Source organism: Leucoraja erinacea, chromosome 24 (assembly GCF_028641065.1).
Source record: "Leucoraja erinacea ecotype New England chromosome 24, Leri_hhj_1, whole genome shotgun sequence".
NCBI lineage: Eukaryota > Metazoa > Chordata > Chondrichthyes > Rajiformes > Rajidae > Leucoraja > Leucoraja erinaceus.
Window position 1 is genome coordinate 32,293,901 of NC_073400.1, and position 19,667 is coordinate 32,313,567.

Consider the following 19,667-nt stretch of genomic DNA (forward strand, 5'->3'; position numbering starts at 1 on the left):
TGTATAATTGCACTGACTTTCCTTGATTCTGTGAGTGGAGCCCGAGTAGCACTGAGCAACGTTTGTGCTCTATGTAGATCTTGCCACTCCCGTCTGACTAATCGATTAAAGATTGGCTTGGTTTACCTTTAACAATTTTGTTGCTGTCTGCTTATTAGAGACCAACTTTGACACCTGCACCTATTTTCTATGTTTCTACTTATGGGGCATGGATTTAAAGTAATTGGAGGAGGAAGAAAATGTCCATGCAAAATCATAACATAGAAACATAGAAATTAGGTGCAGGAGTAGGCCATTCGGCCCTTCGAGCCTGCACCGCCATTCAATATGATCATGGCTGATCATCCAACTCAGTATCCCGTACCTGCCTTCTCTCCATACCCCCTGATCCCCTTAGCCACAAGGGCCACATCTAACTCCCTCTTAAATATAGCCAATGAACTGGCCTCAACTACCCTCTGTGGCAGAGAGTTCCAGAGATTCACCACTCTCTGCTCATCTCGGTTTTAAAGGATTTCCCCTTTATCCTTAAGCTGTGACCCCTTGTCCTGGACTTCCCTAACATCGGGAACAATCTTCTGCATCTAGCCTGTCCAACCCCTTAAGAATTTTGTAAGTTTCTATAAGATCCCCTCTCAATCTTCTAAATTCTAGAGAGTATAAACCAAGTCTATCCAGTCTTTCTTCATAAGACAGTCCTGACATCCCAGGAATCAGTCTGGTGAACCGTCTCTGCACTCCCTCTATGGCAATAATGTCCTTCCTCAGATTTGGAGACCAAAAACTGTACGCAATACTCCAGGTGTGGTCTCACCAAGACCTGTACAACTGCAGTAGAACCTCTCTGCTCCTATACTCAAATCCTTTTGCAATGAAAGCTAACATACCATTCGCTTTCTTTACTGCCTGCTGCACCTGCATGCCTACCTTCAATGACTGGTGTACCATGACACCCAGGTCTCGCTGCATCTCCCCCTTTCCCAATCGGCCACCATTTAGATAATAGTCTGCTTTCCTATTTTTGCCACCAAAATGGATAACCTCACATTTATCCACATTATACTGCATCTGCCAAACATTTGCCCACTCACCCAGCCTATCCAAGTCACCCTGCAGTCTCCTAGCATCCTCCTCACAGCTAACACTGCCCCCCAGCTTAGTGTCATCCGCAAACTTGGAGATATTGCCTTCAATTCCCTCATCCAGATCATTAATATATATTGTAAATAGCTGGGGTCCCAGTACTGAGCCTTGGGGTACCCCACTAGTCACTGCCTGCCATTGTGAAAAGGACCCGTTTACTCCTACTCTTTGCTTCCTGTTTGCCAGCCAGTTCTCTATCCACATCAATACTGAACCCCAATGCCTTGTGCTTTAAGTTTGTATACTAATTTCTTATGTGGGACCTTGTCGAAAGCCTTCTGGAAGTCCAGATATAACACATCCACTGGTTCTCCCCTATCCACGCTACTAATTACATCCTTGAAAAATTCTATAAGATTCGTCAGACATGATTTACCTTTCGTAAATCCATGCTGACTTTGTCCAATGATTTCACCACTTTCCAAATGTGCTGCTATCCCATCTTTAATAACTTACTCTAGCAGTTTCCCCACTACCGATGTTAGACTAACTGGTCTGTAATTCCCCGTTTTCTCTCTCCCTCCCTTCTTAAAAAGTGGGGTTACGTTTGCTACCCGCCAATCCTCAGGAACTACTCCAGAATCTAAAGAGTTTTGAAAGATTATTACTAATGCATCCACTATTTCTGGAGCTACTTCCTTAAGTACTCTGGGATGCAGCCTATCTGGCCCTGGGGATTTATCGGCCTTTAATCCATTCAATTTACCCAACACCACTTCCCGGCTAACCTGGATTTCACTCAATTCCTCCAACTCCTTTGACCCGCGGTCCCCTGCTATTTCCGGCAAATTATTTATGTCTTCCTTAGTGAAGACGGAACCAAAGTAGTTATTCAATTGGTCCGCCATATCCTTGCTCCCCATGATCAACTCCCCTGTTTCTGACTGCAAGGGACCTACATTTGTTTTAACTAATCTCTTTCTTTTCACATATCTATAAAAACTTTTGCAGTCAGTTTTTATGTTCCCTGCCAGTTTTCTTTCATATTCTATTTTTCCTTTCCTAATTAAGCCCTTTGTCCTCCTCTGCTGGTCTTTGAATTTCTCCCAGTCCTCCAGTATGCTGCTTTTTCTGGCTAATTTGTACGCATCATCCTTCGCTTTGATACTATCCCTGATTTCCCTTGTTATCCATGGATGTACTACCTTCATTAACCCTCATTATCAGCCATGATTGAATGACGGAATAGACTTGATGGGCTGAATGGCCTAACTCTGCTCCCATCACTTATGAACATATTTATGCCAACACTTGGCAGTGCAGTTTAAGAATCTGGACCCACAGGGATATGAATCTAGAGCTGCAAGCTTAAACAATTTTGCAATTACCACAGCTTTGTTCCCAAATTTTATAGGTTTAATATTGTATAAACGCATCACATTACTCAAAACCACTTAGGAAGCAGAGGACATACGTTTAAGGAGAGAGGGGCAAGATTTAATAGGAACCCAAGGGGCTACTTCTTCCACACAGAGGGTGGAACGAGCTGCCTGACGAGGTAGTTGCGACAGGTACTATAACAGGTACTATAACAGGTACATGGATAGGAAAGGTTTTGGATATGGGCCAAAGGTAGGCAAATGGGTCAGCATGGATGAGTTGGGCCGAAAGGGCAGTGTACCCCAAATTTGGCGTGTCCAGTCAATTAAACATTTAGTTCCACATTCCAAGATATTTCAGGAATTGGATCAGAAAGAGAATAAATTGTAGGGATAGAGGGAATGGGATTGCTCCCCACGGAATCAGCACAGACCCCAAAGGCTGCATAGCTCCTAATGTTAAGCATGTTTGGTACCCTCAGTGGAAGTTAGTGTTAAAGTACGTTCTATCATTCTTCAAGTGGCAGAGACCTAGGTTTGAACCTGACCTTGGGTGCTGTCTGTGTGGAGTTTGCAAATTCCCCATAACCGTGTGGGTTTTCTCTGGGTGCTCCGGTTTCCTCCCACGTCCCAAAGACGTGCGGGGTTGCAGGTAGATTGGCCCTCTGTAAAATTGCCCCATTAGTGCAGGGAGTGGATGAGACAATGGTAGAATATCGAACTAGCCTGTACAAGAATGTCATTGTCCTATCAGGGACTCAATGACAATAAACTCACTTGAACTTGATCGATGGCCCGTGTGGGCTCGGTGGGCTGAAGGGCCCGTTACCTTCCTTTCTTCTTCCCAAAAAGGCTCAAATCAAGCTCAAACCCCTTCATTAACATTCTGCACAGCAGAACATTTACTCCATATCCAGAACAGGCGGCTTTGGGGTGTGTACATCAGCTCACATCTTCAGCTCATACTCACCTCATCCTTATTTTTGGCAGTTGAGTCACAGTCACTGTCCTCTGGTTTTCTCAAGGGCTGCCACTCTCCGCCTCTGTCAAACGTAATGACAGACTGAACAGAACCATCTAGGAGAAAATGAAAACTTAGTATTTAGTAGTCTAGACATGATTCCCAAACTAATGACTACTGGTGGCAAGGTTCAGCAGTGAAGGGACATTAAATTGCAAGACAAGTGGCAGTAATAGACATTTCCATCTCCATACAACCTGTAATAGTATTCCTTGGCCCTCGGCCAAATCACAGAGCCCCCAATGTTTAGTTTAAGGTGCAGTTTAGTGGCCAACCCAACGCAAACAAGCAGAAAGCAGTTCAGGCCATTGACAATAGGTGCAGGAATAGGCCATTTGGCCCTTCAAGCCCTTCCACATGAAGCAAGGATGGTGAAGGAAACAAAAATAAACCCATTATGCAACTTCTCAGTGCAGCTTAACAAACACAAAACCAGCCCAATCAAAAATGACACAGACTGCTGGAGTAACTCAGCGGGTCAGGCAGCATCGCTGGAGAACATGGATAGGTGACGTTATACCACCCTGCCAACAAATCTCTTCAAGTTCAAGTTACATTTATTATCACATGCACCAATTGGTACAGTGAGATTTGAGTTGCCCTACAGCCGTATGAATAACAAGAACACAATACACGATAGGATTTAACATAAACATCCCCACACAGGAATCAACGTTTCCCACTGTGAGGGAAGGCAATAAAGTTCAGTCATCTTCCTCTTGTTTAATACTACAAATTTCAAATGTCATTTCATAACAGTAATTCCAAATAATTTTGTTTAATATAATGCAATTTTATATATTCGTTTTTACAGAAGGGGGTATTTTTAAATGTGTTTTCTTCATTGTAATGGGATCCAAATCCTTCACCTCTATCTACCAGTTTAGTTTATTGTCATGTGTACCAAGGTACAGTGAAAACCTTTCTTGTTGCGCGCTATCCAGTCAGCAGAAAGACTGTATATGATTACACTCAAGCCATATACAACGTACTGATACATGATAAATGGAATAGTGTTTAGCGCAAGATTAAAGTCTGATTAAAGATAGCCCAAGGGTGTAGGATAGTGCTGTAGGGGTCCCATCAGACTGTAGTTGGCAGAGGTTCAAGGCAATCAAGGACAATTAATACCAGAGAGTTGTGAATCTGTGGAATTCTCCGCCACAGAAGGCAGTGGAGGTCAATTCACTGGATGTTTTCAAGGGAGAGTTAGATTTTGCTCTTATGGCTAAAGGAATCAAGGGATATGGGGGGAAAAGCAGGAACGGGGTACTGATTTTGGATGATCAGCCATGATCATATTGAATGGCAGTGCCGGCTCGAAGGGCCGAATGGCCTACTCCTGCACCTATTTCTCTATGTTTCTATGTTCTATGTTTTTATACTAGCTTGCCCACCAATAACCCTGTAAACAAAGTTTTACATACCTTCCGCTAGCACGCTACTAACGTACACGCCACGCAGTGAAGTAATATTTGTGAAATCGGTCTCGCCTCCTGTCGTTGTGTACAAGTGTCTCTCAAGAGATTTCGAATACACTATTCCACGATCATCTGAAGCGTAAATGGTGCCAAAGCCCGTGTCTGGATGGGGTGGGCAAATAACAGTGAATGCAACGCGTTAGTTAGTTGTGTATCATGGTTAACAATAACAATGTGATGATGCGAGAAAATCTCAAACCAGCTCTGGGAGAGTTTTTTTTTGTTTTTTTAAAGCACAGCTTTAGAATGAATATTATCTTGAGACCTACCACCAGGATCGTCGACATGCATAAATACCATGTCATCGTTAGCAGCCAGAATGGAGTAGAACTGTTCAGCGCTTACGTGCGGCAACTGCGCCATATTCCAGGTGTCTCCCATATCCTTGGATACATGGAGGGCCCTTAGACTGCCCTGTGTGATGATAGAAACAATGAAACTCATCTTCATTATCAATGATGAGAAAAATCAAACAATCTAACCACCAACTAGACTGTGGCCTTGATCTCCCATCCAACTCATTGGAGACTTTCAAAGTATTACCTCGCACTAAACGTTATACCATTTATCCTGTATCTGGGCACTGTGGAAGACTTGATAGTAATCATGCATAGTATTTTCGCTGACTGGATAGCATGCATTCATAAAGCATTTCACTGTACCTCAGTACACTGTACCTCTGTACCTCAGTACATGTGACAACAGTAATCTGAACTAGAATTAAAGTTAAAGCTTACAGAATGAATGGATATACATAAAGTTGCACTTTGATTATCCAAGCCTAAGAAAGGTTCACAACTGCAGTGGATAAACAGTTCTTGCATCTCTGAAGAAATACTGGTGAGGGTGGGGGGGGGGGGGGGGGGGGGGGGGGGGGGGGGGGGGGGGAGAAATAAAGAGGTAACCAGCTAGAGGAGAAAATAAAACCTTTCAAAGCCAAATTAAAAACGGTTTAAATATTGGTAGGGACATGTCTGGAAATATTGCATTAATTTTTACCTTGTTTGTCATAACTGAAGCGAAGAGGAAACACCCTCCTAGTCCAAATGAGTAAATTTTTGATGCAAGTATCTTGATTGTACTTCCAAAATCATCCGTTCTTCTAAGCTCCAACAAGCCCCTTGCAGCTGCAAAGAAAATTGCCATAGACATTAGTTTTTTTTTTAGTTTTTAGATACAGTGCGGAAACAGGCCGAGTCTGCACCGACCAGTGATCCCCACACATTAACACTATCCTACACACACTAGGGACAATTTACATTTATATCAAGCCAATTAACCTACAAACCTGTACGTCTTTGGAGTGTGGGAAGAAACCGAAGATCTTGGAAAAATACCCACGCAGGTCATGGGGAGAACGTACAAATTCCGTACAGGCAGCGCCCGTAGTCGGGATCGAACCCGGGTCTCTGGTGCTGTGAGGCAGCAACTCTACCGCTGCGCCACCGTGCCGCTCTATCAGACAGACTGCACACGTTGAATTTACTAGAATATTTACAACATCAATTTGCAAAGCAGGAACAAATACAAGCATCAGCTTCAGTTTATTTGAACAAAAATAGTTTTGCATGACAAACTAAAAGCTGGTCACCCAGTTAAGATATCTCTTGTGTTTTAAAGCCAAATCCTTACTGTGTGTCTCTGGTGCTGAGTAGAAAATGACTTGATGCTGAACTGTGATTCTGCAAGCAGGCTCAATGCTAACGACAATGGGAAAACAACTAAAAAACAGCTACATCAACTAAAAATCAGCATTCACAAGTATAGTGAAAGAAAATTAATGCATGCCATTATTGCGGATGGATACATTGATTCAGGTGCCAACTATTTTGCTCATCAGCTGAAGGGCCTGTCCCACTTTCACGACCTAATTCATTACCTTTTTTACTCGTGGACATTTTTCATCAGGTTAGAAAAACGCCCCGACCTACTTGATGCCACGAGTATCTACGGCTAGCATCACGACCTATTACGAACTACCTACGACCTCGTGACGACCATGCTGCGAGTGTGAGTCAAGGGCAAACTCGGCAGAGGTCGTAAAAGTGGGACTGGCCCTTAAGGATGCAGTCGGTTCCAGGCAGGAAGATCCCACAGGTCAAAAGACCGTTGCAGTTAACTGTAACCATGCACACAAGAAGCGAGAGATTCTTGGACAGGTGAAGCAAAAGAGATATACAGAAAAGTTGATTATTTTTGCAACAACATTTTAAATAACTGATACCTTTAATTTCCCTTTAAAGTGGCACCAAGGATGTTGTCTAGGTAACTCAGCCAACAAAACTGAACAAGAGAGGCAAGCACTTCTGTGAAGTTGCACACTATTTAAATAAACTTGAGGGTACTGCAAGTTTGTCGGTATTTTTGCTGTTTTATTTAGAATAGAATAGAATAGTTTCTTTATTGTCATTGTAACATGGGCCATGTACAACGAAATTTAAAATGTCAGCCAGTCAGTGCAGCATTCAAACATTTCTAAAGCTAACGAAACATCCACGGTAAAATAATAAAGATAAGCAAATAAATAAAAAACACAGACAAAGCACGCAATTTATTGCCACAAAGACTGATGGAGGTAGCTTAGTTTGAGAATGGAGACAAACCACGATTTAACTCAAACCATGACCCTCATACCAAACCGCTGCTTAACTCGACATGATTAAATCCTAATCATTCATACGAACTCTCAACAGATACAAACATACCCTAGAAGCATTCAAGAGCAAAGAGTATGTGACCCGTGTATCAACTTTACACCTTGGACTATGAAGCAGGATGGAAACATTAACGAGTTCCTCTTGAGGTATTAGGAAATGGGATTTAAGGACATGGTGGAGGTAACTTACTGCAAGATCCATTCAGATGGGTAGTGAAGAAAATTGTATTATTTGGTCCCCTGGGGGAGAAAAAAACACAAAGAAACAAATGAAAATAATGTTACTGAAGCAGAAGAAATAAAAGGTATTAAAAGTTGCAACTAAATCAAGCAATGGAAGTAAAACCTTTGAGTTTGAAACATTAATTTACATTGTCATTAAATAGTTAATAAATGGAACGGGTTTAGTTTTCCTCGTGTACATCAGATAGACAGGAGAACTTACGCCCATTATCAGATACCAATAGTTTACCTTTGCCAACAGCAAATAGCAAACAGCGTTTCTTTGATAAGATTAATAACGATCACAAGGTTAACTGGTCAGACAAGGAGCAAATAGCATTACATCCAAGTTTCATAACTTACATAGCCAATACTAATTCATCATTCCCCAATTGTTTTGAAATAGCTCAATATACTAATATTAGGCCATGACACAAGCCGCCTGCTAAACACCAATACAAGAATTATACCACACGGAAACAACTTGTGCATACTGACCAAGATGCAACATCTAAGTTAATCTCATTTGGCTCGTATACATCTAAATCTTTCCTATCCTTTTAAATGCTTCTACCACAACGACCTCCCCTGGAACCTGGTTTCCCTGTACCCACCACCTTGAGTGAAGCATTCGCTCCTTATGTTGCTATTAAATGTTGCCCCTCTCACCTTAAACAGAACATCCTCACCTCTGATCTTTAAATGGATGGAAGGCCACTTGCCTCAGCCCACTGGCCAGGCCAACTATTCCCAGCTACTTCAAGTGGCCTTTCTTCCATTTAAGGATGGGCAATAAATACTGGATAGACTTGGTTTATACTCTCTAGAATTTAGGAGATTGAGAGGGGATCTTATAGAAACTTACAAAATTCTTAAGGGGTTGGACAGGCTAGATGCAGGAAGATTGTTCCCGATGTTGGGGAAGTCCAGGACAAGGGGTCACAGCTTAAGGATAAGGGGGAAATCCTTTAAAACCGAGATGAGAAGAACGTTTTTCACACAGAGAGTGGTGAATCTCTGGAACTCTCTGCCACAGAGGGTAGTTGAGGCCACAGTTCATTGGCTATATTTAAGAGGGAGTTAGATGTGGCCTTTGTGGCTAAAGGGATCAGGGGGTATGGAGAGAAGGCAGGTACGGGATACTGAGTTGGATGAACAGCCAAAAACTCAGCGGGTGCAGCAGCATCTATGGAGCGAAGGAAATAGGCAACGTTTCGTCCCGAAACCCTTCGGGTTTCGACCCGAAACGTTGCCTATTTCCTTTGGGTTTCGGCCCTATTTGAAGCCAGTTGAGGCCAGTTCATTGGCTATATTTAAGATGGAGTTAGATGTGGCCCTTGTGGCTAAAGGGATCAGGGGGTATGGAGAGAAGGCAGGTACGGGATACTGAGTTGGATGATCAGCCATGATCATATTGAATGGCGGTGCAGGCTCGAAGGGCCGAATGGCCTACTCCTGCACCTAATTTCTATGTTTCTATGTTTCTAAATAACTAAGAAAGATGAACAAACCCAAATTGCTTTTCCCTTTCAAAAAATTAAATTCAAATTCCTCGTTCTCAAATTGCAAATCCCTATATCTTCGCCTCCGTTGAATTACTGCTGTAATATTTCAACCAGTAACCTTCAGTTCTGCCCATGTAATCTCTTCCACTTAATACAAACTGGTTTAAGACCTTCAAACAAACTCCTTGGACCTGCTTTATAAACTCCCCATCCTCTAAATGATAGCCTATTTCCTTCGCTCCAGAGACACTACCTCACCCGCTGAGTTTCTCCAGCATTTTTGTCCACTTCCAAATATTATAATTGTCTTTTCACTTCACTTTTACAGAGAGTTTGGACCATATTATACTTGAAAATGTTGCCAAGTTAAATGAAAATGCATCTACTTATTTACTGCAAATGTAAATAAACTCCATCACTAAGACAACTACCAGACAAGTTATACTTACCACTTAACAAGACACACAAAGTCATGAATCTTTTTCCACGATTCACCAAAATCAGAGGAAAACCACAACACGTTCTGGAATGTCACGAATAATAAGTCAGGCAGAAACACAATCGCATAAATCAATGTATCAAGAATAAACTAAATGCTAAAATGTTCTTATTTATATAATGGTATAAACCTGCATCAGGGCACATTTTAAAAGGCAGGGTTTTTGTTGTTTAAACATTCCCAGTACACTGACAAAATTAAATTTGAAAACCCTAACACTTTTTGGCTGAAACAATGGCCTTTTCTTATTTCCCTCCCCCTCTCTCTGCTCAACTCCAATTCCAGTAATAAATCAATGTTAGATTACTCTTGACGGTGACAACCAAAGAGGTGGATAAAGGGGAGAAAATCTGGTCTTTAAACAGGGCATAGGTTGGATGCAAACTTAGAAACATAGAAACATAGAAATTAGGTGCAGGAGTAGGCCATTCGGCCCTTCGAGCCTGCACCGCCATTTAATATGATCATGGCTGATCATCCAACTCAGTATCCCGTACCTGCCTTCTCTCCATACCCTCTGATCCCCTTGGCCACAAGGGCCACATCTAACTCCCTCTTAAATATAGCCAATGAACTGGCCTCAACTACCCTCTGTGGCAGAGAGTTCCAGAGATTCACCACTCTCTGTGTGAAAAAAGTTCTCCTCGTCTCGGTTTTAAATGATTTCCCCCTTATCCTTAAGCTGTGACCCCTTGTCCTGGACTTCCCCAACATCGGGAACAATCTTCCTGCATCTAGCCTGTCCAACCCCTTAAGAATTTTGTAAGTTTCTATAAGATCCCCTCTCAATCTCCTAAATTCTAGAGAACTTAGTTGATAACAAACTGTGAACGCAAGGAGCTGCAGATCACAACCAAAAGGACAAAGTGCTGGACTAACTCAGCGGGCCAGGCTGCATCACTGGAGAAATAAATGCCAAAGCCATTTCATGAGATTATAGGATTTGAGAAGGGACTACTTTAACTTTAAAGATATCAAGCAAAAACAGGCCCTTTGGCCCACTGAGTCCATACTGGCCAGCGATCAGTATGGTCTCGAACGCTATCCTATGTACTTGGGACAATTTACAATTTTTATTAAATCCAATTAAACTACAAACCTTTTCGTCTTTGGAGGAAACAGAAGCACCCGGGTAAAAACCCACGTGGTCACAGGGAGAATGTAAAAACTCCATACGATCAAACTCAGGTCTCGAGCATTCTTAGGTAGCAACTCTGCCACTGCACCACTGTACCTTTTTGGGTACAGGGTGGCTGTGACTGTTTTGTATAGCACAGAATTTAAGTATACTGCCAATGTACAAATACTAAATGTACCTGTTTTTCATGTATGAAACAATAATGTATCTCTTATTCAGTGAAGCCTTAACTGGAAATTGAAAAGTGTTTCCTAAACAATTAACAACCATTTTCGCTTCAGGTCACTTACGTATATGCTTAATGCCAGCAGATGTTCTGAATCCGTTGAATGATAAAGGATTTGCAACAGTGGGTGGAAAGGAAGGTTTGTGGGGATAAAATTCTTTCCTAAGTCACTTGATCTGAATATTCTTCCTCCACTGCTCTTTCCAGACACATCAGCTGTAAGGATCACCTGTAAAGAACACACTTAAAGTCACATTTGAAATGCAGGCCATGTTGTCAAGTTATTTTGTCAATCCTCTCACAGTATGGGAGGTACACTGGGGCAGATAAAGCTGCTGCTTCACAGCTCTGGTTCAATCCCAACTCTAGTGTGATGTTTCCACTAGTGGGAGAGTCTAGGACCAGAGTTGAGAGGCCTCAGAATTAAAGGACGTTCTTTTAGGAAGGAGATGAGGAGAAATGTATTTAGTCAGAGGGTGGTGAATCTGTGGAATTCTGCCACAGAAAGTGGTGGAGGCCAAGTCAGTGGATATTTTTATGGCAGAGATAGATAAGGTTCTTGAATAGTAAAGAATAGTGTCAGAGGTTATGGGGAGCAAGCAGGAGAATGGGGTTAGGAGAGATGGACCAGCCATGATCGAATGACGGAGTAGACTTGATGGGCCGAATGGCCTAATTCTACTCCTATTCCTTATGACCTTAGTGCTGTCCCTATGGAATGGGCATGACCACATGCAGTCACTATAGAATGACCATTATCCCTGCAGCCACGTGGCTTTTCTCAGCATGCTCCCAAAAGGGTATATTGCCCATTGTATGTGGGCGAGTGGTAGAATCTCAAGGACAATTCCTGGATGTGAGAGGAAAATTAAAATAGGATAAAATAGGATTAGAATAAGCAATGACTCTGTGGCCAGCGTGGACTCTGTGGGTCAAAAGTCCCGTTCTGTGCTTTGCCACCGAGTTCTGAGAGATCCACATTAACAACGTGCTTCTGAGTACGAGGTTTAACCAATAGCCACACATTTACAAAAGCAAGTTGATATATACCATCTTCACAAAGACGTTTCAAATCAACTGAATGCCTGTGGACAGATGTGCATCTAATTGAAATCCCAATTTATTCAATGTGGAATGTGAGAGGAAACTGGAGGTTTCCACCCGGATGTAAACCCATGTGGTCACAGAGAGAATGGACAAACTCCGTACAGACAGCACCTGGAGACAGGATTGAACCTGGGTCTCTGGTGCTGTTAGGCAGCAACTCTACTGCTGTGCCACTGTGCTGCCCTCTCTCTATGACTCTAAAAGGCAAGACTGGGTGATTTCTCCATACATTATCTCAAGGAGGGGTAACCCAGAACTTCCAGTCGCCAGTCTTTACGAATGGATCTAGCAAGCAAGAGGAATTTACCTTTCCAGAGTTTTCAGGACCAATAGCAATTCCAAATTCAGTGCGAATGAAAGTATTGTTGATGTATTTTGTAATATCAGAGAAGTTCTTCCCGTAATTATCGCTGAAAGAAATTTAAAGTATGTGACGCTAAATATAAAGTAAATAACTATTAAAAATGCCTTAATTAACATATTGCACCCACATCGTGTCCTAGAACATCAACAATGGAAATTAAGAAATGCAGATGTAGGCCATGTCACCCTTACGCCCGATCCACTGTCTCCCAAGATGGAGCTGATCTAGTGCCTCCTGGTCACCTCATCCCCAATTCCTGGGATTCCATGTCCTAAAGCATATTCCAGGTAGTGGATGATTGTTATGTTGGGATTAATGAATGACACTAAAGACTCTCCATTAAAAATATCTCCCATTTATAAGTGCTGGAGCCCCTCTCCTGAGAAGGGTGGGTGCACTAGCTGGTTGGAAACAGACTCCCATAGTCTGGCCCTGTTAATCCCTCTCTTGCCCTCACTCTGCCAACTTGCAAATTCTCACAGCTCAGTCCTTCACTGCACCGTGAGCAAACATGCATATCCTGCACATTTTCATCTTGATTATATTGACAAATTGTAAATGTTGCAACATCCTAGTGAGTCTGCCAGTCTAACAATAACCCTTGTATCCTGACTGCTCTTCCACAGATTCACTGCCCATGCCCATACACAGCCTGCAATCCTTTACTGAGCCGCAAACATTCTTGCTTGGTACTTTGTTTTAAAAATCCAAATACATTACAGCAACTGGATTCCATGTTAGCACATCCTTAATGATAGATTCCAGCAATTTGATACATCAGGTGAACTAGTCTGTGGCACCTTTTCTTTTCTTTTCCTACTCTTGTCACATCCTGGACACAATCTGCCAAGATCTTAATTTTACTTTTAATGTTATTTTTTAATTTTAACTACCCGAAGAACAGGTAATTAAATTAAAGCAAAATCTATTCGACTCAATTTAGAGCCACGATTATATCAAAATCCCAGCAAATGGGTAGCCATTAATGTTTAGAAAATACAGGTTTGAAACAGGAATACAGTTAATAGTTAAAATGTCATGCTATTCCGGAAGAAATTGTCACGCTGTGTCAACTATCCAAAAAGTGACTCAACAGCCTAACTAAACTGCATCCTCTACAGTGGGGATACTGAACGCAGATCAGGCAAACCCTTTTGGGAACAGCACTATTCAATCTGCACCAAGGGTGATCTGAACTCCTAGTTATTAGGAGGGGAGGTCATTTAAGACTGAGGTGAGAAAAAACTTTTTCACCCAGCGAGTTGTGAATTTATGGAATTCCCTGCCACAGAGGGCAGTGGAGGCCAAGTCACTGGATGGATTTAAGAGAGAGTTAGACAGAGCTCTAGGAGCTAGTGGAGTCAAGGGATATAGGGAGAAGGCAGGCACGGGTTATTGATAGGGGACGATCAGCATGCTCACAATGAATGGCGGTGCTGGCTCGAAGGGCCGAATGGCCTCCTCCTGCACCTATTTTCTATGTTTATCTGTTGCTTCCATCTCCATTCCACTCCAACTTCTGCCCTTGGTCTCTTACACTTACCCAAATCTCAGCACCACACCTTCCAATTGAGCAACAATCAATAACTGGCTTCAAACTTTTTAAAGTAGCTACCATAGACAGTCCAAATTTCCATTTTAAAAAGACATTGAAAGATGAAAACGAACATTACCTTCTGTACAGCCGTGACTGTCCAAATTTAATTCCCAAGAAGGGCACCCGAAATGTGGTTAATGCTAAGAGCACCTGCGAATGAAAAACACATTAAATACAGTTAAACCCCATCATTTAACTCCACCAGCCCATTATCAAAGCAATGTGTTGCCCACGAAGATGCTGGAGTAACTCAACGAGTCAGGCACCGTCTCTGGAGAAAAGGAATAGGTGACGTTTCACCTCAAGACCCTTCATTAGACTGTTCCTTCTCTCCTGAGATGCTGCGTAACCAAAATACTAAATTTCAGTCACCCGATACCTTAATTAAAATTTCAACATGTGCGCTGGTTAAATCTAAGGTCTGTTTTCTCAAATTTAAACAGATTTACCTTACTTCCACGAGATCTATGTTTAAACAATCCAGAAACTTTCTTTCGATGATAGAGCCACAAAAATCTGGAGTAACTCAGCGGGTCAGAGCATCTCTGGAGAGAAGGAATAAGTGACACTTCAGGTTGAGACTCTTCTTGAGTCTGAAGAAGGGTCTCAACTCGAAACGTCACCTATTCCTTTTCTTCAGAGGTGCTGTCTGACCCGCTGAGTTACTCCAGCTTTTTGTGTCTATCTTCGGTTTAAACCAGCATCTGCAGTTCCTTCCTACACACAGAAACTCTCTTTGATGTGAGACATTAAAGATTTTGTTTTAAATTATTTAAATTTAAATAACTCTTGGGAGTTATTTCTTCGTTTCAGCAAGAAAAAAATTTACAGAGCAATTTTTTCCGTGGATACAACCGCATACCAACGTACACACACACACGTAAAAACTAAAACTAAACAGCTCGGTTAATACTTACACCAGTTCCATCGCCGACCCATGCCAACGTCACAGTTCCACTCAGATCCACAAACCGGTACTGCAGAAATAAAGAATACATTTAGCATTTTTATTGCAAAGAACTAAAAAGTTAAAGTCCGGTCATATTCCGCATTATATTTATACTGTTGGACACAGTAGGTCTTGTCATAAGTGATGGGAGCAGAATTAGGCCATTCAGCCCATCAAGTCTATGCCGCCATTCAATCACGGCTGATCTATCTCTCCCTCCTAAGCCCATTCTCCTTCCTTCTCCCCATAACATCTGACACCCGTAGTAATTGTCTTGAAGCTACCCAAAAGCTCTAATCAGCGCACTAAGTCCTGAGCAGTCTGAAGAAAGGTCCTGACTAGAAGCGTCATCCATCCTTTATCTCCTGAGCTGCAGTGTGATGTGGAGGTTGCAAGTTCTCCCTGTTACCCTGTGAATTTCCCCAGTTCTCTGCCACCTCCCAAAGTTGCACAGGTTGGCAGATTGATTGGTCAATATCACTATAGTTGTTGAAAGCTGATCGTGATTCGTATCCTTGTATTTTCTAAGAAAATGAGAGGATCAATAATTCAGCTGATATTATTTGAGTTATTTTATTGAAGCACAGTAACGGTTCGATAAGCACCCAATCTCTTAGATTCTGGGAGGATGGTTCCCTTGTGGAGATAGAGAACTAGGAAGCATCAATTCACAATGAGATATCATGCAATTAAAAAGGAATAATTTCTTTGTTGAGAGAGTTGTAAATCATTGAAATTCTCTAACTAGCAGGAGCTGAAACACAAATTAATTATATTCAAGATCAAGATTGACTGAGAGAAAAAATCTGTGAATGGACAACTTTTCACTGTACCTCGGTATCCATGACAATACGAAACTAATAGCAAGAACAGAAGGGTTATGGGGACCAGAGAGGTAAACAACAGCCAATTATTTATTGCCAATTCTGAGCCAAGCCTGGATCAGAACAGCCTGGATCCGATATACTGGTGGATTAAGTTCAAGGGTAAAAGCTGGTGCAACTCTGCTCCCATTTACATTCCTGCAAGTTGCAGTTCCAATTGCAACACATTCGCCAAATAACCATTGACCCTTCAAATACTATGACCTACCACTGAGATCCCACCACCACAAGAATCAATGACTGAAACCAGCTTCACAAATAGTACGGTGACAATAGCTAATCAGAGATTGGGTAACATGTCAGCAACCCACTTCCCAACTTTCCTAAACTTCCCATCACTAATAGAAGATGCAAATCAGGAGCAAGATCGAAAGCTCCCCACTTGATCAGAGGAGTGCAGCTCCAACCAACCGAAACTATCCAGGCCAAGGCAACCCTCGTCATTAGCACCCAACCCTTCCCTCAAAATATTCATTCATCACCTGTAATCGTCTATCCAAGGCTTCCCTGACAGCACTTCCTAAATCAATGACCTGTATCAATGCTGATGAAAGTAGCAACTTCAGAAATCATAGGAGCAGAATTAGGCCCTTCGGCCCATCAAGTCTACTCCATCGTTCAATCATGGCTGATCTATCTTTCCCCTCAACCCCATTCTCTTGCCTTGACGCCCTTACTGATCAAAAATCTCTCAATCTCTGCCTTAAAAATACCCAATGACTTTGCCGTTCGTGGCAACAAATTCCAGATTCACTACCCACTGGCTAAAGAATTTGCTCCTCATCTCCTCTCTAAAGGTACTTCATTTTATTCGGAGGAATATGTGGTTCCCTTCCCAATCACTTACTGACGTGGACATATAACTGCAGCATTGTGGGATGGCCATCATGATAAGAACAGCAGCAGATCACAGTCACCTTATCAAAGGCGATTGATATCAGGCAATGAAAACAGGCCCTAGTGGTGACAGCAACATTGATTTTGCTTTTAAAAAGTGCAGATCTACCTTAATGATTTATCATCCTTTCTACCTTTACAGAAATGAATGGGCAGACTGGAAACGATGAAAAACAAAACCAGCTTGGATTGTCCTAAACTGACATCTCACTGTACTGGTGTACATGTTTCCACCAGTACTCTGAATAGAAATGGATTAAATTACAATTTTACATTATTTCTACACAATTATATTGTACTGTATTCCCACAGGTTTTGTGTAAACCTTTTGCTGAAGAAAAACAGTACTGGAATGAATTGAAACAACTATTACAGATTCTAAAAACATACGAACAAAAACACAATAGCGATGGAACTTTAATTAAATACAGGTCATCCAAGAGGGACAAGGAGAAACTTCTTCAGTTAGCATTTTGTTGGCTGCAATCCGTTTCACTTTTTTTTTAAATTATACAAATACTTTTATTCAAAAAATAAAAATAAACATACAGAGTATTAACACAATCAAAGACTGCCTATGTTGACAGTTTACAAACAAACGATCATCAAATTAATATATTGCCATCTTTATCAATACAACACTTGACCTCCCGCGCGCGGTGACCAGCGTTCACGGAAGGCCTCCATACTCCCTGTGGACACCGCGTGTTATAGGAGGGGCGATTGTGACTAAATTTCCAAATCAAGCAAGCTACTCCGATAATCAGAAGTGCCCTTATTTTCCATATATAACAATTAATTTGCAAATATACTCAAAGGACAAGCAGAGATTCAACTCTGAAAGGGATTTTCAAACTGGCAGTTTTTTGTTTTAAACTGAATGTTTCTTAACATTTCAAGCACAACATAAGTTAACTATCTCATTCCAAAAAAAAAAAACAGATCTACAAATAAATGAAAGCCCTGGGAGATGCCACTTTAGATTCAGCTGAAGCTCCTTGTCAAGGGTAACTAACTGGCCATTCAGTTAGGCCATTCTTTGTTTTAGTTCGATTTTACAAACACTGGCCAGAAAACTAACTCTGGGAGATGCATGTCCTGCAGTTGAAAGAATTAAGATTAGAGTTCAACCAACTATGTTTCTTTAGGGCAACCCCATAGGGCATAAAACAAAAATGTAGATTAAATTAGCAGATTCCCCAATCACGAGGAAATGAAACAAAGTCTAACATAATTATTCACAAAAATACCGTAATTCACCCTTAAGTCAACGCACAAACGTTGTTAATCTAGAATCACAAACAAGATAGGATACATAGAAGTGAAACAAACCCTATTGTTTCACAACATTGGTAAAGGTTTATTGCTCAAACATGTACCAAAACACAGCAATAAACCTTGTTTGCGTGCTATGCAGTCAAATCATAATATACGTGTACAAAACAAGCCGTACACAGGTACAACAGGCAGTGCAAAGAGAAAAATACCAGGGTGCAGAATATTTTTAAGAAGGAACTGCAGATGCTGGAAAATCGAAGGTAGACAAAAATGCTGGAGAAACTCAGTGGGTGAGGCTCGCAATTGCTGTGACTTCACTGGATTCTCCAGGAATTCTGGAACCTGCTGAGTTACGACAGTTCGTGTCGAAACTAGATCCAATGGTTACACCATGACCACAATGCTGACCTGGGTCATCGTTCAAATTCCCAAACACATCGCCTTTATTTCCAGATGCTTCTGGAGAAACTCAGCGGGTGAGATGAAGGAAATGGCAACGTTTCCGAGATCCAAGGGTTACCATGACAACCCTTGGGTCTCGACCCGAAACATCGCCTATTTCCTTCGCTTCAGATGCGGGGAGTATCTCCAGCATTTTTGTCTATTTTGTATTTGATAACCTGCCATACCAATGGAAAACTCTGCCAAACAGCCAAACTCAACGTACAATGAAACAAAACCAAGTCACAGTACGGACATTGAACTAGGAAGGGACCCAATTACATAATAATCTTCTGTATTTAAATGCAGACAACACCGGATATCTACTTTTGTATCAGACAGGAAAATTCAATAACCTTGCAAATTAAAGTGAACAGTGCAGCTAGTTTTATGGTATCATGCCCCGCAAACATTCTGCAAAGTTGAAAAATAAGTTTAATGTGTACATGGCAATTTATATCCTGTTGAAATGTCTGGTTTTGGGAGCTATGGAAACATTAAAATAATAGGTGCAGGTGTAGGCCATTCGGCCCTGCACCGCCATTCAATATGATCATGGTTGATCGTCCAACTCAGTATCCTGTACCTGCCTTCTCTCCATACCCCCTGATCCCTTTAGCCACATGGGCCACATCTAACTCCCTCTTAAATATAGCCAATGAACTGGCCTCAACCACCTTCTGTGGCAGAGAATTCCATGACAACCCATGTTACCATGACAACCAAAACCAGAAAGCCAAGGCAAGCTACAAACCGAGCACATTCAATCTTATTTGCGGTATCCTTTTTCTTAAAACCCTGTTAAACTTGAAATCTGCAAAGACAACAACCGCTCAGCGGGTTCCAAATGGGTCATTGACCGAGAATGTTAACTGTTTCCCTCACGGCACTGTTTTCAGCGAGTTGCTGGTCGGTAGATTAACTGGCCGCTGTGAATTGT

General features: G+C 41.8%; 1 protein-coding gene across 1 annotated transcript in view; it reads right to left on the reverse strand.

The window, feature by feature from the left end:
- The window catches only part of LOC129708949 (sortilin-like), a 47,760-nt gene that overhangs the window by 18,085 nt on the left and 10,008 nt on the right, over positions 1–19,667 (reverse strand). Inside the window, exons 2-11 of the mRNA XM_055655026.1 lie at positions 15,196–15,255; positions 14,355–14,428; positions 12,625–12,727; positions 11,275–11,439; positions 9,797–9,870; positions 7,811–7,860; positions 5,964–6,091; positions 5,234–5,378; positions 4,911–5,066; positions 3,433–3,539 (exon numbers count right to left, since the gene is read on the reverse strand). Of these exons, the coding sequence (XP_055511001.1) occupies positions 3,433–3,539; positions 4,911–5,066; positions 5,234–5,378; positions 5,964–6,091; positions 7,811–7,860; positions 9,797–9,870; positions 11,275–11,439; positions 12,625–12,727; positions 14,355–14,428; positions 15,196–15,255 (1,062 nt within the window). The remainder of the gene's footprint in view (positions 1–3,432; positions 3,540–4,910; positions 5,067–5,233; positions 5,379–5,963; positions 6,092–7,810; positions 7,861–9,796; positions 9,871–11,274; positions 11,440–12,624; positions 12,728–14,354; positions 14,429–15,195; positions 15,256–19,667) is intronic.